General features: G+C 44.7%; 1 protein-coding gene across 1 annotated transcript in view; it reads right to left on the reverse strand.

Moving 5' to 3' along the window:
* The window catches only part of RRAGD (Ras-related GTP binding D), a 38,114-nt gene extending 24,431 nt beyond the window's left edge, over window positions 1-13,683 (reverse strand). Inside the window, exons 1-2 of the mRNA XM_012638190.1 lie at window positions 13,330-13,683; window positions 238-533 (exon numbers count right to left, since the gene is read on the reverse strand). Of these exons, the coding sequence (XP_012493644.1) occupies window positions 238-533; window positions 13,330-13,474 (441 nt within the window). The 5' untranslated portion in view covers window positions 13,475-13,683. The remainder of the gene's footprint in view (window positions 1-237; window positions 534-13,329) is intronic.
* Window positions 13,684-23,297: the final 9,614 nt, after the last annotated feature.

Here is a 23,297-nt window from a genome sequence, read left to right on the forward strand (position 1 = left end):
GGGTCTACTATCTGCTGCAGTGTGAACACCTCCCTAACAGTCAGCAGATTGACTGGTCAAGGCTGGAGTCTTTTCTCTTTTGCAAAGTCTGAGAGCCCTAAGAAATGCTTGTTTGGTAGAAAGATCTACTCCAGAGTTTAGAAACCAAAGCAGAACCATCATCAAGGAATTTGCTTTAACATGGGGGTTGGGGTGGGGGTGCCAGGCCATCATGCCCCCCGAGACTCTGAGCCTTACCTGGGAGTCGATGACGAATATGAGCGCTCCTGTTCCCCTGAAGATCATCTCGTAGTCAAAGGTAGGGTCAAAAAAGTCAATCTGTCCTGGGAAGTCCCAAATCTGAAAATTGACAAAGGAGCTGTTGGATACATCTTCCCGGCAAATCTTGTTAGTACTCTCCAGGAACAGGGTTTCGTTGGGAGACATTTTGTGAAAGACGACTTTCTGGATGGACGACTTGCCGCTTCTCCTCAGCCCCATGAGCAGGATTCTCGGCTTCACCTCCGTGCTGAAGGGATCGCTGAAATCCAGAACTGGAGAAACCACAGAACGAGAATGCGGGTGAGACGCTTTCACGGTGGTTAATTAGAGGAGTTTCACTTCCACCTCAAATGTGATTTACGATTCACAGACGATGCTACCCTTCCAAATTCAGGAGTGCTAACTACATCACGCCTCTCACTGAAAGGACAGCTTTTGGTAGGTGCAAAACACTAAAAATGTATTAATAGTTTCACTACTTCTCACACCAACCCCAAGGACAAGACGCTGGTACAACGCCACATCACAAGCAGGGACGCCGGAGTGCAAAGGGCAGAGACCTCCTGGAACAGACTGTCTGCGGAAAGAATCCAGGACTTCCAGAGCCAGAGCAATGTCCTCTGCTATCATCGGAGTCTCCACGCACGGAAGAGATGCTTGTTTATTTGAGTGATGCCTCTCTCAGTTACCCTCCTCCAGCCACAAAGGCCTAGGGAATGGGCACTGGACCAGACGCCTCGATTTAGACTGTTCTAGGGAGCAGATGCAGATGTTGTGAGAGGCAGAGCTCCCCCGGCCCACTCTGGCTCTAGGCCTGCACCTCCTGCAAGGTAGCTACTAGCCATATATGGCTATTTAAATTTAAATTGATTAAATTTCAGATCCTCTTTATAGGGTTCCTGAAACAGTCAAATTCACAGATAACAGAAAGTAGAATAGCAGTTTCCAGGGGCTGGGAGGAGAGAGGAGTGGGGAATTGCTGTTTAATGGGCACAGAGTTTCAGCTGGGGGAATAGGAATAACTGCTGGAGATGGATGGTGGTGATGGGTGTGAATGTACTTAATGCTACTGAACTATACACTCAAAAATGGTTAAAATTGTAAATTTTATGTTATATATATTTTACCACAATAAAAAAAATTCCAGGCTGGGTGTGGTGGCTCACGCCTGTAATCCTAGCACTCTGGGAGGCCGAGGCGGGAGGATCGCTTGAGGTCAGAAGTTCAAGACCTGCCTCAGTAAGAGCAAGATCCCGTATCTACTAAAAATAGAAAGAAATTAGCTGGGCAACTAAAAATATAAAAAATTAGCCAGGCGTGGTGGTGCACACCTGTAGTCCCAGCTACTGGGAAGGCTGAGGCAGAAGGATTGCTTGTGCCTAGGAGTTTGAGGTTGCTGTGAGCTAGGCTGACGCCACGGCACTCTAGCCTGGGCAACACAGTGAGACTCTGTCTCAAAAAAAAAATAAAATAAAAAGTAAATAAATACATAAACTACTGATACCCATAACATGAATGAATCTCAAAATAATTATGCCCAGTGAAAGAAGCCAGTCAAACAAGGATATACCCTATAATTCTTTTTTCATAAAAGTCTTTTAAAACTATGAACTAATCTACAGTGACAAATAGCACATCAGTGGTCACCTGGGAAATGGAAGAGGTAACAAGGAAGGCCAGAGGGAGGAACTCCTGAGGGGTGATGGATATGTGCTTCATCTTGATTGTGGTGATGATTTCACACGTGCATACATATGTCAAACTTATCAAATATGTGTACTTTATGTCAATTATACCTTTACGGCTGTTTTAAAAAAAGTAATCTCAAGAACAAGAATGGAAACCTTAAGATCTATGGTTGCTTTGTTATCATCTCCCAAATAGCAAGTGTTAGACCAATGCAAAGTAGTGGAGAAAAGCCTGTGGGCTGGGGGCAGGAACCCTGTGGATTATATAGACTACGAATGCAGATTTAATGTAGTGCAGAATTTGCATGGAGTAGAGAGAAGGAGGGGCAGGGAGCCCTCCAGGAGATGGAAGCCGAAATGTAAGCAAAGGCATAATGTGTTTCGTGGAACAGGAAAATATGCATGCAATGAAAATTCATAGCAATCATGTATGAAGGTGCCTATCGTGTGCCAGGGCCTGTACTAGGCACTCTACACATTTCATCCCATTCACACTGCTTCAAGAATAGATATTATGATGTTCATTTCACAGGTGAAGAAACTCAGGCTCAGAAAGGTCAAGTAACATGCAAACTGAGGGGTGACCCATCCAGAGTCTATGTATTCTTTCTGCTATACAACACTGCCTCCAATTAATAAAAGCACAACTCCACATTAAATTATGTCCAAATGCAAAAAAATTTTTTATAAACGTCTTTCTTCCCAATTTATGCTGCTAGATATGGGCATAGATCTTATCTTCAGCAGGGTCTGTAAGACTCTATGTGGCATGATCATCCATGTTGCTGCCCTGTGCAAGTTGGATCTCCTCCTCCTGGGAGGATGGGGAGGTGACAGGCACCACTGTGAGGGGAGCAGGGAGTGTATACGCATGTGTACACACATGGAGTGTGGCTGGGAAGCGAAACACACATGCGGCTGTAACAACATGAACAGCAGAAAGTATTTCCTTTTCCCTGCCTGCCAAATTCAAGCATGGGCCACCCACTGTAAACAGCTGGGAAAGGGCGGCCAGATCGGCAAGAGGACCATCAATGTTGCTGAGACCCCTCAGTCCTGCGCAGCTGCATCTTATCACATCCAGCCGGGGTGCGTGAAAATACACCGTGGGCCAGGGTCTGCGCTGGACATTTCTACAAACTTTACCTGCCCAGTGAGGAAGTGTAAGTCGGTTTGACATCTGTGGAATCTGGAGTTAGGAACTTGCCCAAGGTCACATGTCTGGTATGTGGTGGAGTGCTGCTCACCCAGAGCCTCAGCCACCAATCAGCTCTCTCTGTCACACTAAATACTAAACTGCAGTCCAACCTGCATATCTCAGGAATTAAAATTTACACAGGACCATCTCCTTGAGGTGTTCTACAAAATGGCCTCCTTCCAGCAGAGGCCCATGATTTCCAAACCTTAAGTCAGAACACATTAGTCATCATAAAATCAATTAGTGGGCATTTAAGAGCAATAACATTAAACATCAACGAAGAAATAAAAAAAGAAACTAGAAAATGTCAGATACGTTATGCATAAGAGTAAATACTGTATAGTGAAACTCTTTAAGGTTTATTTACGTGTTTGTGGGTGCTAGTTCATAATATAAATTGTTTTTTACTGTGGGCCACAATCAAAAACTTTTATAGGCCATAGCTTTAGATCAGAAAAGTTTTCTTTCATATCAGAAAGGGACTGCTGACAAAAATCTCCCCTCTAATCCTCTCCCACCTTTCCCTCAATTATCTCTGCTTAAGCAACCTCGTGGAGCTGGATAGCTTAGTTGGTAGAGCCTCAGACTCTTAATGTGAGGGTCCAGGGTTCAAGTCCCTGCCTAGGCACTGAAAAAAGAAGCCCCATAAAGCACAGCTCTGAGTTCCCCAACCACAACAGGAGTGGTAGAGGCAGGGAGCTTATGTTAGGAAAGGAAACGCCTCAGCCTGTCAGCCTGGAGAAGGCTGGGCTCTCTCCAAAGCTTCCCATCACCCTGCTGTCTGGCTTTGCATGTAGGTGAAAGTGTGAAAGAGAAGGAAGGATGACAGCTGCCCTGGAAGGGGCAATCAAAGGACAAGTCTTTGAAAATCTGCTACAGGAGGCTCCCTTTAAAAGTGCCAAGGGAGTTTGGAGGAAGTTGCCCAAGTGAGGTGAAATTTACAATAGGGCAGTTTGTTCTCATTTCATAAAGGTTCCCTGAATGCCTGCCAAGTATGGGGCTGCAGACACAAAGAAAAAAGATTCATCCCCTAGCAGTTAGAGTAACTGACAATTACCACGCAGGGCTAGCTAAGGCTAGGTGTTCCAGACAGCAAGTGAGGGCTCCCTGGAGAAATAACATCTGCATCCCAAAGAGGAGGCATGAAAGGGATGAATGAGGTTTGAAAGACTTGGGAAGAGATCCTGGCAAGGGAACCGGAGGTTAGGGAATGCAGTGTGAAGGCAAAAAGAGGCGACACATTGTCGGGTGGCTTCCCACAGCATTTAGAATAAACCCAAATGCCTCCCTCTCCCCACAGGCTTGGCACCGACTGCCCTCTCACCTCTCACCCGGCTCATCTTTCCCACTTGTTCCCTCTCCTCCAGCCACACTGGCCTTCGGACAGTTCCTCACCTCCAGGTCCTGCCTTGGCCCTCCCGCTGTGTGGACAGCCTCCCCAGGCTCCTTCTCCCACTCAGCACAGCCGCAATGTCACCTCCTCTGATCTAATAGGCCAGAACCCTGCGACTTTACTAGTCTTCTTACCTACTGTGTTTGTCTTCTTCTTGGTTTACTTGTTTATTGTCTGTCTCTCACATACACAGAGGTAAAATACATCGTAGCATGTGCCATGAGTTCAATAAATACCTTTGAATAAATCAGCTGGTAGAGAGGTAACAGGCCAGCTCATGAAGGAGATGTCGGGATGTCTGGATTTTACTCCGAAAACCACGAGGAAATCACTAGCGATTTTAAGGAGAGACTAACATGATCAGATTTACATTTCAGGAAGTTCACTCCAGAAACAGACTCCCTAGAGGTGTGGAGGGGTTGGGAGGTTGTTCTAGAACACGAATGAGAAATGACAGAACTAAGGCACAGGCCGTGGAAACAGGCAGAAGAAATGGACTCGTGAGAAGCTCACATCTATGGCCCACTGGTCATGAGGGACAAGGGAGAAAGCAGCCCTGGGTTCCAGACCCGGCAGCCCATTCGCCAAGAATGTAAAGGGAGGAGGCTGGACAGACATTCGGACTTGTTGAGTCTGTGGTGCCTACTGGTCTGCAGCTCACGTGGGGAAAGGATCCAGGCCTCAGAAGGGAGATAAACACGCGAGGATGCAGGCAGGCTGGAGATGGGAATGGAAGCTGCTGAGGCAGCCCATGCCTGATGGTCCTTTCCCCCCGATCTCACTGGCTGAGGGGGCATGTTTGAGGAGTTTCAGCCTCGTCCCCTGCAAAATGCTCAAATCAACCCACTCCAACCTCTCTTCCACCACCAGTACCATTTACTGACCACCTACATAGCTGGCAGTGTGATCTCTGATCCTCAAGTTGGTCACATTCATCCCTTACAGATGTAAAAACCGACACCCTCCCATCCACATACTAATAAACCAGCATGCAGTTTCTTTGGTCAAGCAAGGTGAGTAAGCTGTACAACAGTGTGCCTACGGTCAACAACAACATAGTATACACTTAAACATTTATCAACAGGACAGATCTCACGTTAGGTGCTCTAACCACAATGAAGTTTTTTAAAACTGTCAAGAGGTAAAGAGGAGGAGAAAGAACCAATTAGAAGATATTTATGACACATTTAAGCAAAGGAGTGAAAGATGTGCCAAAATATGCCAGACTGGCATATTCATTATTTCAAATATAAAACACTGGAGAAATCGTAGTTTCGGAAAGGCTAACTGACCTGTCTCTTCTTGCATGCAGCAAGCCATAAAGATTCCTCAGGGAGGAGGGACCTGCCCCATACCAGGGAGAGAAAGTAACCCTTATCACCAGACACTGGGAAGGAAGGGGGGCTGCACTGGATCTGAATAGATATACTTAACAAAGTAACCCTTTTCTTCCACTAGTTTTACACCTCCTATATATCTCCTAGTGACTACCCTAGAAAATGGACTACTTCAAGCCAGATTTTCTTTGTCCTGTCATTGCCTCTCAAATTTATCATTCTTTGCCTAAAACTTATAAAGGTATCTTGCCTTGGCCACTTCTTTGGACTTCACGCTCTTGTGAAGATCTCCAAGCACATGCAAAACTAATAAAATTTGTATGCTTTTTCCTTGTTAATCTGCCTGGCGTCAATTTGGTTTCTAGATCCAGCCGATGGACACACATGAGAGTTTATGAGGAGTTGGAGGTGATCTCTGGCTCCCCTCATTGGCACTGAGAACCTTTAGGTTGGCGGAATAGTATTTAGGACAACAAAGTAGCTGTTACCTGGGAATATATTATATATGTGTATTTTGGGCCATGGATGATGACAGACTTACTGTTCTTTATTTTCTCCATATTTAGGAAACATTAGTGTGGCCTTCTGCCATTTTTCCCATATGGGTTATTACACATATAGTTGAAGAATTAAAAAAAGTTATCATTTGAAGGGGTTTAAGCAGTGGTATTGATTTTCTTTCTGTAAAATTTTAATGTTATATTCTAAAGGGGGCTTTTTTCCCCTTTCAGTCTAAAATTTAGGTTCAGTGGCTGGCCTGCGTACCACAAAGTATAGAAGAATACAAAAAACACCATTCTGCAGTTTGTAGCTTAATCGAATTAAAATTGTTGTAAAAAACAAAACAAACTGAGGCCTCAGTGCTTACCACAACAAACACTCCATAGACAGTTGTTTGCTGGGATGATTAAACGAAAGTGACTGAGCAGAATTTGAAGCTAAATTAACCAAACCTTTAAAAAGAAACTTCACGTCTCACTTTGGCCCAGCTCAGCAGTTGGAACTGGCTATCAGGAGGATCAGTTTTACGCCTAGGCAAAGTTAACCTCCTGCAGTCAGAGACACTGAATGTTCCTTACCAATCTTCCACTTGGCCCAGCTCTGGAACTGGACTGCTAAAGGACTCAGGGAAACTCAACGCCCAAAGAGCAGCGCTCAGGAGAAAGCTCCTCTAATTGGGCCATTATCAGCCTTTCACACCTGCAGGCTAACTACTTAATCCGGAATTAGCCAGTAACCAGCAGAGCCAGGTCAAAAATCAACAGGCCTTGTAAATAAAGAAGGCAGGGAGAGAAAGAAGGATTAGCACCCTGAGCACAAGGCTGTCTGGGGACCAGGCTTGGCTGATTTGTGGGTTGGGAATGCTTAGAACAAAGAAGGAACCAGAAACCAGGAAAACGGGAATTGAGGCTAATGTGCACCTCCTTACATAATTCTTAAGAGGGTTGGCCCTGCCTTCCTGAGCTCAAGGGGTCTCTTCAGGGAGAATGAGACATCCTATGAAATGCACATCATAAATTCTGATGCATTATACAATTTGAGAGCTATTATTATATAATTAAGGGAAGTTCTTCAAGACGTAACAGTTTTGAAGAGGCCCCAAATAGGAAAATACAACAATTTAATGAAAGAATTAGGATGACATAGTGGCAAAATGATGGCAAGTGGAATGGTTGAAAAAGTATTGGGTTAATGCCAGAGTGGGGTTCAACTCCCAGCTCTGCCGTTTACTATCTGTGTGACTCCATACATGTCCCCTAGCCCGTGAGTCTTAATTTCCTCCTCTGTCTCTATCAGTGCAAATGTGTGTGCACACACGCTCCTTTTTTTCTTGTTTTCCCATCTCAATCCTAGGCAACTGAGAGGGTCCTTTGTGGAATGTGACTACAGTGAGAGGCTCACTCAATCTTAAGGCAGAGTTAGAATTTCTTTGCTATTAGTATTCTGTGGGGTCAACAAAGGCTTAAGGGTCTCCATACTTACGGCTTTAGGAAGAGGCCTCCAGTTTGTTTCCATCTGCAACATTATCTGTGCTCTGGATCAACACAGAGCAACATGTTGATCAATAGAACTACTTATACATTGAAAACCCAGGAGTTCAAGAAATTCCAACAGGTAGCAATGAATCATATGAATAATAATAGTACTACTAATAAGAAAATATGCAAAAATCATGAAGATTCACTCTGCATTTGATTAACTACTTAGTAAGGAGAATAAAATGCAAACAATATATATTTTCAAAGGCATAAAGGTTTTTAAAGGTGATTTATTATGTGTGAAGACCAAATCTTTCTCTATGAAATCCTCTCAAATCACACTGGCAGGTAACTAAAAAAACAGGATAGTTACCATATACAAATTATTTCCTTAACATATGCATTCAATGACACTTCTAATGTGTCCTGATTTACTGAAGCTCCTACAAGAAGGGAAAGGTGTTCTTGTGAACTTTTTAACAATCACTTTGAGAGTGAATCAAGTTTGGTTTTTATGTAGTCCTCTATTTTACACATTGAGAAACAGCTGAAGTCTTTCTCAGAGACCCCCCAAGGGAACAAAGTTGACCAGCTCCCTGGACATTGTAGACCAGGAGTAAAAACCTATTTGTCTTGAATGTCACAAGAGAACCAGGGAAAGCCACTGTCACAAAAGAGCCCTAACCCTTTGGCAAAGAAGGGAGAGTAAAAAAGGTTAAAAAAAAAAGTGAAGTGTACAAAAATAATAAACGAGGTAGACAGGAAAGAAAGAAAAATGAGCAGGGAAGAGGTGGCTGTGGTAGGAAGTGAAATTGTCACCAACAATTGCTAGGGAGTGGGGGAGAGGATTGAATAAAACATGGGATACACTTTGGGGCAGACACATAATTAGATGACCCTTCAAACTCACAGCCACATCTCTCACCCAGAACTTGCTGCTTCTGCCTCCTATTTCCATTAGACTATCCTCTATCTAATATTAAAATAGATACTATTTTAGTATCTATTTACTAAAATAGATACTATTAAAATAGATTACTAATAAAAGTAGAGAATCAAGATTCTATGATACCCCGAATCAATGAAACACGTTTATAAAACGTCTGATATAAAAGTATGCTCTCTAAATACAGGTATTCGAAAAAGCACTTGCCTATGGCACGACTTTAGCTGCGTCATTTTTAACTACTCTGTAGTTCCATTTATTCCAACTCTTCTGTATCTCTGTATTCCAGGACCAGAAGGAAATCCAAGAAATTAGCTGTGGCCAGGGCTGCAGTCAACCTATCTCTTTTTGGACAAGGCAGAATTACAAGGAAAGGGGCTTACATCTCCGCACACTTGACCCTCTTCTAAACCTGCTAACTTCTAGCTCGTGAAATGGCCGCAGAAAACTCCTCTGGTACCTCTCAGCTCTGGTTTCAGTATCAGGAGAATAATTATCTTATTCTCAAGGAACAATGAAAAGGTGAAGTTTTTTAAAAAGCTGACACTGATTACTAGATGTGAATTGTTAGATTCACCCCATCTACACCTTTCAAGGAAGTATCACCTGCTGAACCTGGATCTTTCATGCCTCCAGTAACCACCTAAACTTACTTCCTCAGACCCTAAGGATGTACACAGCTGCTGTGAAAACAAAGACATAACTCGGGTGGACTGTAGGTGAACTGTGTTAGCCAAGTTTCCCCTAAAAATTGAGAGGCACTTTGGGGAAAAAACAATTTCATTTTCTGATTAAACATGATCTTTTAATTGCTTTCCTTATCATTACCGTTCTTAAAGCACAGTAATTTACTAAAAGATTTAAAGTCCATGTGTCTGAAAACAATCATTATTTTTGGTGCAATTGTTTTGCTTTTTTTTGTTTTTTGTTTTTTTTTGAAAAGAGTCTCACTCTGTTGCCCACACTAGAGTGCCACGACGTCAGTCTAGCTCACAGCAAGCTCAAACTCCTGGGCTCAAGCAATCCTCCTGCCTCAGCCTCCTGAGTAGCTGGCACTACAGGTATGAGCCACCATGCCCGGCTAATTTTTTCTACATATTTTTTAGTTGTCCAGCTAATTTTCTTTCTATTTTTAGTAGAGACGGGGGTCTCCCTCTTGCACTGGTTGGTCTGGGACTCCTGAGCTCAAATGACCCACCCACCTTGGCCTCCCAGAGTGCTAGGATTACAGGTGCGAGCCACTGCACCTGGCCTGGTGCAATTGTTTTTAATGGTTTAGTCATTGCCTCCTCCCTGGGGTTTTATCTAGAAAGTGGGGGTTGAAGGTGAGATTCACCTTATCTGCAAATAACTACCAAGAAAAGAGGGTTGAAAGGTGCCCAAATCTGTCCCAACAGAACTAAAGTGCCTGAGAACACTCCTGCCATTCATGAATAAAATATGGAGTGGAAGCCAGAGGAGAAGTGCAATTTAAGTCTCACCTTGGCTGCACTATTGTTTTCACACTTAGCACGATGTGGCAAAACTTACAAGGTATTTGGTTTGAAAATGAGATCCGAGGGTCCTTTATAAGTCTTCTAGACTGAGAGAAATGAAAGTCACACTGCGCATCCACCTTCATCCCACCCCCAGGATCCCACCTTGTCGGGTAGATTTCTGAACCTCATGGAAAAAGCCGCAGGTATCCAGAAATTGTAGGCACTAAACCAAGTCCATTAGGAAGGGGAAGGGGGAGGAGGTTCATTAGAGAAATGCTTTGCTCATGGTTCAAAGTGCGCCATATCCATCATCTCTCAGAATAAACAAGTCTTTTTTTTTCACATTCCATTTCTTAAGTTTGAGAGTTGGTAAATGTAAATTTTCTCAAAAATAAAACAGGATTATAATTCAACACAGCAATCAGCCTTCTGAAGGGCACAGGAAAGGAAGTCACAAAACTCCAACCTCCCCCTCCCAATGACTCCCTGGGAACATATCAGTTGGCCTGACAGTCTTCAGGGACAGTGCTTGCTGAAACTGCTGACTGAGGAGCCTATCTGCTACTGTAGAAAGCAAATGTTCTGATAAAGATTCTGCATCAAGGCCTAAAACCCCAAAATCAAAGCCAGGGAAACCTGCAAAGAACAGAGCCCAAAAGATAAAGGAGCACGTCTGAGCCGCAGACCCCCCTCACAGCAGGCCCAGGCAGAGAGAGAGCAGGCTTAAGTAAAGTTTGCCAGAGCAAACATTAATGCACTGCTCTTCTCACCACATAAATACACAAACTCAATCCTTTTATAGCAAGATTCCAGGCTGATCCCAAGAACTCATGGCAGGAGGATTTTATTACTGAAGTCATCAAGAGCACCAGTTACAGGCAGGTTTGCCTTTAGGTTAGCAGCAGAAGAGAGCCTCCAAGTCTGGGCTCTGGGGAAGCCCTTTGTTCAGGGAATCCCACCCTCTAGGCAGGGCTTTAATTTCACTTCAAGTGCCCAAATCAAATTTTAAAACTTCCCCCTTAAAGAACTACAGAATAAACAAACAGTTCCTGTGCTTTTCTTGGACCCTCTTTGGCCCCCAAGGCAATATCAAATTACAGGGCTTTCCCCCTGGATATGGTCCCTTTTTCCTTTTTTTAAAAAGAGTATCCCAAACGCACTCCATTGTGTGCCTATATTCCAAATATCTTGCAAATACATCCCCATTCTGCATCTCTCCCGAGTCGCCAAAGAATCTGGGAGGAGCTAACAAATGCAATTTGAATAATAATGAAGCGACCGAACAATTTAATTACGGAGGGTAGCCCTTGAGACTCCAGTATAGGGCTGAAAGCCTTTATCTACAAAAACGTGGCCGGGTGCTCAACTGTGGGACCAATTACCGGGAGTGCAGAAGAGAGAAGTGCACAGGTGCACACATCAGTTTAAGCAAATGGAGAATTAGCACAAATCCTCCCAGGAGAGAAGACACTATGAAAAAAGGGTGACTTGGAGAGCTGCTTTCTCATCTACCAGGCGCAAGGCACAGTTAACTTTATTCTTTTTCTGATTCACTCAAAGTAGTGCCTGCCGGATGTAGAATAATGTAAACTGTCCTCCTGAGAAAGGCTCTGTATAGGGAATTTAAAATAAGTTCAGTGAATTCTCAATAAAAGTTCTTAAAAATCCACAATCACGGGCCGGGCGCGGTGGCTCACGCCTGTAATCCTAGCACTCTGGAAGGCTGAAGCGGGCGGATTGTTTGAGCTCAGGAGTTCGAAACCAGCCTGAGCAAGAGCGAGACCCCCTCTCTACTAAAAATAGAAAGAAACTAATCGGACAACTAAAAATATATAGAAAAAATTAGCCGGGCATGGTGGCACACGCCTGTAGTCCCAGCTACTCGGGAGGCTGAGGCAGTAGGATCACTTGAGCCCAGGAGTCTGAGGTTGCTGTGAGCTAGGCTGACGCCACGGCACTCACTCTAGCCAGGGCAAAAGAGTGAGACTCTGTCTCAAAAAAAAAAAAAAAAAAAAATCCACAGTCACAAAGGCACTTTTTTCTCCTCACACAATTTCTTCAGTGTGAAACATTAAAGAAGTTTACTCCTCTAGGATGCATACAGCTTCACCAGGAATAATGTTATGTTTAACAGCCGTATTCTATTGACCTTTTCAAGTGACCTTACAATAAAGGATCTTTTGCTTGCGCTTTTGAAGAACACAGAAAAGATTAACCTTTCTGGAATCCTGAAACCCTCTCAACTTTCTTAGGCTTTAAGAATAAAATGCAGGAAACTCCCCCAACCCCAGGCTGAACGATTGCTAAAATCCGCTACTTGAACACCAAGAAGAGTTTGCTTTAGTAGCAACGAATTCCCCCGCCCCGCGTCACTCCTGGGCAAGCACTGCCAGTCCAGGTGGTGACACTGAGCGCAGATAAGGTGTCCTAACAACAGTATTTGCCCGGATCCCGAGAAACCTGCGTCCACTAGGCGACTCCCGTATCACCTAGGCGTGCATCCCCTCACTGCAGACCTGGGCAACCCCAGGACCCCTCCCGAGGCAACGCGGGGCAAGACTGACACCCGCAGCTGCCGACTACCCTACCAGTCACGCTGCTGCCGGCTGCCTTTTTTTAGCCACGACATCTGACCCTGGCTTCAACAGCAGCGTTCAAGGAGAGGTCCTAAAGCGCGCCCGCGGTCCCCTCCCCTCTTCAACCCCCAGATCCCGCAAAGAGCTCGGAATCAGGGATGGGGAGGCACTGGCTCTGAAAGGGGCCAGGAGAGCGCGTTCCTTCTTCCCAGACGCTCCCTTTTTTCTCCCTTCCCCACCGATCCTGGTCTCCCCACCGATCCTGGTCGCCCCTCCGCCACCAGCACCGGGCTCCCCAATTTTGCAGCTCGAGGTCCCTCCTCTGGCACCCTTCCCCACCCCCATCCCTCAACTCCGCTCCCCTGGATCCCCTCCAAGTCGGCGGCCCGCGCGCCCGGCTGGGCCGGGGGGCGGGAAGATACCGAGGGAAGGCAAGGGGCGCGAGCTGAGGACATGCGGGGCGGGACGCTCACCTCCCTCCTCCGTCCCGCTGTCCGGATCGGCGTCCGAGGAGTCGGGGCCGTCCCCGTAGTCCGCTAGCCCCACCAGCTCATCCTCCTCCTCCTCCTCCTCGTCGTCCTCGTCCTGAGGCTGCGGCTTCCCCAGCACCTGGCTCATCACGCCCACCAGCTGGCCGTCCCGGGGGCGATGGGGGTCCCGGGTGAGGGCCAAGTCTCCTCGCCGGCCGCCTGCAACCTATTTCTGAATTGCGGTTTTGTCCAAAGCTTCGCGGGAGCCGGCGGAAGCGGGGGCCGCGCGTTCCCCGCGGCGGGCGGCGCCCAGGTCCGGGTCCCGCGGTTCCCACCGCGCCCGAAGCCCCCTCCTCCGCCCCGCCTGCTGGCGGAGGAGTCAGCCGGAGCGCGGCAGTTCCTCCCGGAGGAGGGAGAAAGAGAGACTGCGTGACCCAAGTCACCTGACACACACTGTCACACACTCACACACACACCCCGCACGGGCGCGCGCGCGCTCGCACGGCCGCAGGCACCGCTCGGCAGGCGCGGGGCCGAGGCCACACACACACTCACACACTCACGAAGTGAGCAGGGCGGCTCGGGGCCCCTCCACCCACCCAGACACTCACACACACACACACACACACACGCCCCGTACACAGGGCCCCCGGGACGCTGCGCCGTCACCCACCGCGGCTGCGCGCCAGGGGCCCCCACGCGCTGCTCTTGCACGTGGTCCCCGCACAGGCCAGGGAGGGGGTGCTGCACACTCTGAGAACCTATCCCCCACCCCCGCCATTCCCCTCCCACCACATCCCACTCCCACCACATACACCCCGGCGGTGCCCCTACCTTGGGCGGCCGTCTCCTGCTTTCAATCCTGGGCTAGCGTTCCGGTCCCAAGTGGGCTGCCTCCCAGCACGGTGGCGCCCAGGTCCCCACCCCAGAGCAGCGCGCAGAGGACACCCAGTGGATGCTCAAGCACCCAGGAGTAGAACTCAGACAAATGCACAGCGGAGGCGCAGTCTCCATAGCAATTGCCTTTTAGTGTGCCTTTATGGTTCAAAGTGCTTCCCACCGAGAAAATTCAAAAGGCAGGCCTACCCAGATGTAAATGGGGCTGAAGAAGGCACGTGATTCGTGGCTGTCTCGGCTAAATAATTCCTCTGCAGCCTTTTGGAAAAGGTCGCAAGTGTATAACACTCTCAGGGGCTATTCATGGCCACCTCCTCAAGGCTCATTATTGCATAGACTGTAATCCCACATAAATAAAATGTTTCAAGGCTTTTTGTGAGGTGGGAGCGTGAGGGGGGACAATTCTCAAATAGGAATAGCAGCAATGTGGGGGTGAGACTAAAACCTGCAAGCTTCTCACCACAGGACACGCTGTACCCACCCTTTCTGGGTACTGCAAAAAATCACGTGAACGAACTTCCTTCTATGGAGCACAATAAGAAAAAAACCGGCTGGCCGGCATGGTGATCCAGATCCTACAGGTGCCAACAGTTCAGCAGGTGGTGTGGCAGAGGAGAGGAGGAGGGAGGGAGCTCAGGCTGGAGACTCTTGGGGCCCAAGGGTACTGCTTCTGTAGGAAACATTTATCAAGCACCTACTATATGCCAAGGGCTGGGCTAAGTAGGGTGTCCAAGGATGCTCAGGGTAGTGTTCCTGCCCTAGAGGAGTTCTCAGGCTACCAAATCATGACTCAAGTCCTGATTTTTTTTTTTTTTTTTTTGGCAATTTTGGGTGTTGAAGGTGGATGCAGACACTTTCTAGGTGGCTAGTTCTGTTTGGAAAGGTTCTCAGATTTTCCAGGTGAAGGCAGTACAATTTGCTATGACTGGATCAGTCAAGGTCCTTTCCAGGATGAAGCAGATGCCACATGCAAAGATTTTAACTGAAAAGCCTTGAAGTGAACAGATAAGGTACAGCGGTGTGGACAGAATTTAGGGACTCAACACAAGGACTACTAATACTGGGAAGATGTTACCACCCCTAAATTTGCAGGAGTAAAGGAAGAAACCTAGAGTCCTGGAGACGGGCCACAAAACAGGAGGTATAACAGATAAGGACTAACATCAAGGAGAGAGCAGTGGGAAGAAATACCCTGACCTCTCTCTCCTCCCGCCCTCCCTCTGCTCTCCTGTGTCTCCCATTTGCCAAACTCAATTGGAATCCAGAGGGCAAAGGATCCTGGAACCTAGTCTGGGACAGAGACTGGGTAGAGAAGGCAGAGAATGGACCCCAGGTTGGGGAGAGATACAAACATAACCATGACAAGCAGGCTCTACTTACTCTCATCAGAGGCAAGTTACTTAAACCTTTCTGAACCTGATTCCGCATCAATAGGACATTACCCCCTGTAAGAGTTATAAGGAAGAGTAAATGAGGGAAAAAAAAATTCTCAGGTACTTACAAAGTTCATTTTCTAGGAGTAATTTTCCTAGCCCATTTTCATCCCTTCTATAAAAGGAAGTCCCAGGGAGGAGGGCTCTCCCAGAGTGTGTTTGAAGACTTTCAGGTAGCCCACAGCTAGCCCACCAGCCTGGGGAGGCCTTTGAGCCGACCTGATTGAAACTGCAAAGAACTACTCATGAGACCCTAGAAGCCTGTCTAAAGTCAGTCTAGACTCAAACCATTAGGGCATTACTGGGCTGGTTGCTAAGTGTGTGTGCTCCACGGACCCAAGGGATCAGGAAAGGACAATCCATAACCAAACAGCCCCACAGTGCCTGTGACCCAGAAAGAATGGAAATGTCTAATGATCCTTTGATGTCCCCAAGAAGAGAGATCTTAGAGGGGAAACACCAGTAATAGATAAAAACACACTCCAAGATACTTGAGATTTGTACAATTCTTGAGAACTAAAAGGTAAAAATACCACAAAAAAAAAATCAGTAAAAGTCACATCCTCTGTTATTCTCTACCCCAAGCTAAACGAAAGAGTCACATGCAGATTTAAGATATTCTCGTTCACTGTCATTTCAGAAATGTGTAGTATCATGAAGTTCAAACCAACAGAAAAGGAAAAAAACTTGAATGCTTTCCTCCTTCTGCTGTTATCATTTCAGTATTGTCAGCTTTCAAACAAGGGGTATGTTGAAGAATATCCTAGAAATAGAAGTCCTTGAATTTAAAAAATTAGCCAGGCGTGGCAGCTCATGCCTGTGGTCCCAGCTACTAGGAAGGCTGAGATGGGAGGATCTCTTGAGCCTAGGAGTTCCAGGCTGCAGTGAGCTATCATAGCTCCACTGCATTCTAGCCTATGTGACAGAGTGAGACCCCATCTCTAAAATGAAATGAAATGAAATATGTGTATGGATTCTTTCACAATTTAAATAAAAGTTAAAAAACATTGCAAGAACCCTGGAAGCCTTTAATAAACTCAGTGTGGGATCTGCTCAGTGAATTGGCTGCTGCCTTGGCCACTTTCTGGACTGGAGCTCAGCCTGTGTCTGTGGATATCTCCCTGGGAGATTGTTCTAAAGAATGTGAGGATTTGTCTCTGGGCTACCCATGGTTTTTGCTGTTGTATGTAACCATGGCAGGTTGCCTTATACTTGACAGGTGCTTAATCAATGTTGGAAGGAAGGAAGGAAGGACAGACGAAGGGAGCAAAGAAGGGTGGAAGATAGCTCTTGGCATACACCTAGCATATTTTTGAGAGAAACTTCAGGGAGAGATAGAAGCCAAGTTTTCTACTTGCTCTAAACCTTGGAGAATGCCACAGTGAGGTAAATATGAACTGTGACCTACAGCGAGCAACTAGGAATGAGCTGACATGCAGAAGATGGTAACTCAGGCCATCATCTGTTCAAGACTGCTGAGATTTAAGGAAACTGCAGTACCATGACTACTAAATGCTTATTTTATTTTTACTAACTCTTACTTCTAAAAAAACTCTTAACTTTTAGAGACATTTTGTAGCATTGTGAAAGATGAGCTTTGTCTATTGCCCATTAAAATTTAACCAACTAACACTGAGATTTTCCATGAATGAGGCACTCTTCCAAAATAATATGAATTTCAAAATATTTCCATTGAGTAAGTAATATTAGTCCTTTTACTTTATAGTTAAGAAACCTGAGGTTAAACCGTTCACCCAAGGTACCACATGGAGTGGATGGCAGAACTACTTTGGAACTCAGATAGCCTAACGTTAAACCTTAGTCCTATTTAATGGGCTAAGGCTAAAGTCCATAATACAGCCATTCAACTGAAAAGGGTGGAAGGGAAGTGAGGAGCTAGCTCCAAATCCCTAGATAAGAAGCAAAACTCATATAGACACTCAAAAATTGGTCTGTTATCTCAGGCCATTTAATTTACTGGATTCACTGAGAAGAGAGAAAACTAAAGAAAAGCTTCCTAATGAACAAAAGATGGAAAACTTCCTGTCATAATAAAATTGTTGTCTCTTCAATAAATGTTGCTGGGAAAACTGGAGATTCATACCTGGAAGAATGAAACTAGACCCCTATCTCTCACCATACACAAAAATCACATCAAAATGGGTTAAAGACTTAAATCTAAGACTTGAAAATGAAACCATTAAAAAAAAACATTGGAGAAACTCTCCAAGACATCAGTCCGGGCAATGATTTCTTTCTTTTTTTCTTTTTTTCACCCTATTTTTTTTAGTTGCCCAGCTAATTTCTTTCTATTTTTTTTTTTTTAGTAGAGACAGGGGTCTCACTCTTACTGAGGTTGGTCTCAAACTCCTGACCTCAAGCAATCCTCCCACTTCGGCCTCCCTGAGTGCTAGGATTATAGGCGTGAGCCACTGTGCCCAGCGTGATTTCTTGAGTAATACCTCAGAAGCACAGGAAACCAAAGTAAAAATGGCCAAATGGGATCAAATCAAGCTAAAAAGCTTCTGCGTAACAAATGAAACAATCAACAAAGAGAAGAGACAACCCACAGAATGGGAGAAAATGTTTGCAAACTACCCATCTGACAAGGGACTAATAACTAGATTATATAAGGAGCTCAAATAACTCAACAGGAAAAAATTAAGTAATATGATTTTAAAATGGGCAAACTATCAGAACAGACATTTCTCAAAAGAAGACATACAAATGGCCGACAGGTATATGAAAAATTGCTCAACATCATTAGTCATCAGAGAAATGCAAATCAAAACTAGAATGAGATATCAGCTCACCCCAGTTAAAATGACTTTTATCTGAAAGACAGGCAATAACGAATGCTGAAGAGGATGTGGAGAAAGGGGAACACTCATATACTGTTGGGAATGTGAATTAGTACAGTCACCATGCGGAGTATGGAGGTTCCTCAAAAAACTAAAAATAGGCTGGACATGGTGGCTCACACATGTGATCCCAGCACTCTGGGAGGCCGAGGCAGGAGGACTGCTTGAGCCCAGGAGTTCAAGACCAGCCTGAGCAAGAGCAAGACCCCATCTCTACAAAAAATAGAAAAATTAGCCAGGTATGGTGGTGCGAATCTGTAGTTGTAGCTACTCAGGAGGCTGAGGCAGGAGGATCACTTGAGCCCCAGAGTTTGAGGTTGCCGTGAGCTATGATGACACTACTGCACTCTAGTCTGGGCAACAAAGCAAGACTGTCTTCAAAAAGAAATGGATGAATACTTGAGGTTGTTACACATTGCATACCTGTATCAAAACATCATGTGTACCCCATAAATATATACAACTATTATGTATACAAATAATTTAAAATAATTTTTTTAAAGAAAGAAAATTTCTTGTCATGGTAAAATTGTTGATCATCATCATTCCTTTTATTAGGAACACAAATAGCAAGCAATTTAGTACCCTTTCTGGTTTATATGGCTATATTATACTGTATGCTCAGCTAAAGTATAAAATCTAAATGTACTTTTCCCTGAGCATTTGAATTTTAAAGGCCAGAAGTTTGTTTCCTTATTTATTTGAGTTCTTTTGCTGTTACCAATTCGATGTCTTGGGGCAAGGAACATTAGAACTATTTAAAAGAAGCCTATACCACGTAGGCAGAGTAATTGCAGTCCTGAATAGGGCAAGCAATTAAATAGAGCTTGCGTGCTGCATCTTAGGGTATTTTGAGGCATCTCGTGGCACTGTGCCTATTTCCTGGGATTCAAATACTGAAAGCTTTTCATGCCTTCTTTTTAAATATGTATTTAAAGCTAGTGATTCTCTCTTGAAGCAAACAAAGGAAAGAGCCTTCCACAGAGTCTTGCTGGACTCCTTCTAATCCAAGGAAACCAACCAAATTTCTCAAGAGGACAGTTCGCGGCCTCCAGTTGACCTAAGACATTTGATGATCTAATGAAATCATTAAAAAATCATTAAATCATGTTCACTGAGGCTGTCCATCATGAAAGAGATTTTATTAAAATAATGTTTTACCATTTTAAACACATGCATATGGTAAAATAGCCCAACGTCACTAAATAATATCCAATGAAAAGTTGGTTTCTCTCCCCCACAGTCCCGCAATTCTCTCTGCAGAGGGAAACACTCTACGTTTAAATGTGCAAACATATTCAGAGCCATTATACAGATTTATATTTTGCAACTTCATCCCTTTAATAGTCAACAAATATTTTTTAAAGAAAGAAAATGAAGATAATGGGATTTTCAGGGCTGTACTTTGAAGAAAATCAACTGAGGGAGGCGAAAGAGTACTTGGGGGTGAGAGAAGGAGCCTGGTTTAGATGGGGTAGCCAGAGAAGACTTCTCTAAAAAGGTGACATTGGAGTTGACCATGAGAAGGACATAGCAAAGTGAAAGTCAGGATGGAGAATGTTCCCCCAGAAGGTGTTTCAGCTGTTGGAAAAGCCGAGGAGGAGGGACGGGGCTTAGTGTTGGAGGAACAAAAAGGGAAGGGTGGTAGGCATGAGGGATAGATAGTTTTTTCTGCCAGGATAGGGAGTTTAGATTTTATGCTAAGTGCCATTGGAAGCACTGAAGAGTTTTAAGAAGGAAGGTGAAATAAATGTGTGGTTTACTTTTCTAAAAGCTCATTCTGGTAGATTGTTTCCAAAGATGGCCACAACTATCCATCCTATCTCGTGTGCCCTTTTGCAAATGTGCCTTTGCCATGCCTCCCATCTATTTACTCTCCTCTTGCGTCTGGGCAACCCCTGTGCTTGCTTTAACCATTAGAATGTGGTAGAAGTGGGCAGGACGCGGTGGCTCACACCTGTAATCCTAGCACTCTGGGAGGCCGAGGCAGGAGGATCACTTGAGCTCAGGAGTTCGAGATCAGCTCAGGAGTTTGAGACCAGCCTGAGCAAGAGCAAGACCCCATCTCTACCAAAAATAGAAAAAATTAACTGGGCATGGTGGCATGTGCCTGTAGTCCCAGCTACTCGGGAAGCTAAGACAAGAGGATCGCTTGAACCCAGGAGTTTGAGGTTGCAGTGAGCTATGATGCTGCCACTGTACTCTACCCAGGGCAACAGAGCAAAACTCTGTCTCAAAAAAAAAAAAAAGAATGTGGTAGAAGTGACAAGGACAAGGACCTTGTGCAACTTCCCAGATTGGGTCATAAGAGACCATTGCTGCTTCTTTTTTTTTTTTTTTTTTTTTGAGACAGAGTCTGGCTCTGTTGCTCTGGCTAGAGTGCCGTGGCGTCAGCCTAGCTCACAGCAACCTCAAACTCCTGGGCTCAAGCGATTCTCCTGTCTCAGACTCTCGAGTAGCTGGGACTACAGGCATGCACCACCATGCCTGGCTAATTTTTTCTATATATATATGTTTAGTTGTCCAGATAATTTCTTTCTCTTTTTAGTAGAGACGGGGTCTCGCTCTTGCTCAGGCTGGTCTCGAACTCCTGACCTTGAGCTATCCACCTGCCTCGGCCTCCCAGAGTGCTAGGATTACAGGCGTGAGCCACCGCGGCCGGCCCATGCTGCTTCTTTTTTTACTTTCTTGGAGCCTTGAGCCACCATAAAAAGAAGTCTGGCCTATCCAGCTAGAGTAGAGAGGCCCTGAAGGATGCCAGAGCACAAGAGACCCCAGCCTTCCAGCCATGCTCACTGAGGGGCCAGACATGTGAGTGACACCATCAAGGATTCTTCAGCCCAAACTTCAGTCATGTGAGCAAGTCCAGCCCAAACCACTTGGAACACAGCCTTGCGGTTCCAGCTGAACCCTGCTCAGCCAACCCAAAGAATCATAAACAAATAAAATGACTTTTTTAAAAAACCATTAAGATTTGGGGTTGCTTGTTACACAGCAATGGATAACTGATGAACATACTCTGGCTGATATGGGCAAAATGGATTGTAGGGCACTTACAAGCAGAAGCAGAAATAACAGGAGGCTACTGTAGCAGTCCAAAAGAGAAATGAATGGGGACAGTGAAAATGGAGAGAAGTGGATAGATTTGATATAAATTTTGGAGGTGGAATACATAAGATTTATTGATAGATTTGATGTGAGTGATCAAGGAAAGGACTCCTCCCAAGCATTTGGTTTGAGCAACCAGATGCTATTTATTAAAATAAGTAAGACTCAGATGGGAACAGAATTAGGAGGCAGGAGGTGAATTGATGTCCTAGATTTCTAACATTCTAGTTATTGTATATTGCTACAGGGTGATTTCTCTTAATCCTGCAATTTTGGCCATTTCATAGATGTCTATCATGTTGTCTCTGAAATAAATAATGAAGTTTTCCAACTGCAAGCCATTAATGAACTAAAGATGACATTTGTAATTATCCAAGAAAAGTCTCAAACTAGTGAAATGGAATTGCTACATATGAACTTTTATAAAAAATTAACTTTTAGCCGAGCATGTGGGAGACTGAGGCGGCAGGATCCCTTGAGCCCAGGAATTCAATCAAGGCCAGCCTGGATGACACAGCAAGACCCTGTCCCTAAAAATAAATAAATAAAATAAATAACTTTTATTCACATGGACTTTTAAGGACAAGCTTCTGACATAAATTACACCACAATATGAGAACAGAAAGCTCTTGACACCAGAGTCAGCAGAACAAAGATACTAAATGTTTCATGTGTCTATAGGTCAGTTCGGACTTGGCAACCCCTGCTTTGGCTGGTAGAATTACACCAATTTACATATTCAGTGACATAAGAGGGCAGATTCTCCAAGACAAACAACCTTATTAAAAATGCACTAGAATGAAATCTGGGAATGGTCACTTATACATAATGTTTTATTTTGCCTAATAAAAGTAGCAGACACTATCAGTTGGCTACTTACCAGCCATTCCCAAATCCCTTCTTTAAGCCCGCTTCCCCAAACTAGAGAAGGCAAAAATCAGATACTCAAACTCCAAGACTCTTTCACATCTGGTCAGTAAGCTGTAAGGGAGAATCCTGCTGGGGAACTTCTAGGAAAGAGTTTGCTTCCTGATGAAAGAAGCCGATGAAGCACAAGAGTCCTGATACCACCTTTCCCGCTTTGAACACCGTTGGTGAGAACACAGCACTTGGAGGTGCAGAAGGTATCTTGCAGCTATGAGGTAACAGGCCTAAGATAAAAAACCTGTCATGGGAACAGCAAAATAGAAAGAAAGCAAAGATCTAGATGACCTTGTTGAACTGCTGCACTCAAACTGGGAAATGCCTACCTTTGAACTTTTTTTTCCCCACCCAACACGAAGCTATAACTTTGTTAATGATAGAAATACTATAAATTTCAAACCAAGCTGCAGCTACCCTTTTGACACACGAAAAAAAAAAAAGAATTCCTCATTTCCAGATGGTTACATTAATTCCATAATAGCATTTACTATTTCACTATTATTATTACTATCTTTCTTCAGGGCTTGAACTTCCTTTGCTCTCAACACATTTGCTTGTGACAGGACCGATTCTATGTCTTTAAGTTTCACACCTGTTTCATCAACCTCTTCCTCTTTACTCTCCTCTTGTACAGTTGAGACTGTATATTTATTTGAATGTTTGAGACAACTTCACCTTAAACTTCAAATTTCTCAGCAGCTCCTAGCTGTGCCTGCTGAGTTAAATTCTTTTTTTTTCTTTTTGAGAC

The sequence above is a fragment of the Propithecus coquereli genome, unplaced genomic scaffold (assembly GCF_000956105.1).
Source record: "Propithecus coquereli isolate 6110/MARCELLA unplaced genomic scaffold, Pcoq_1.0 Scaffold127, whole genome shotgun sequence".
NCBI classification, from domain to species: domain Eukaryota; kingdom Metazoa; phylum Chordata; class Mammalia; order Primates; family Indriidae; genus Propithecus; species Propithecus coquereli.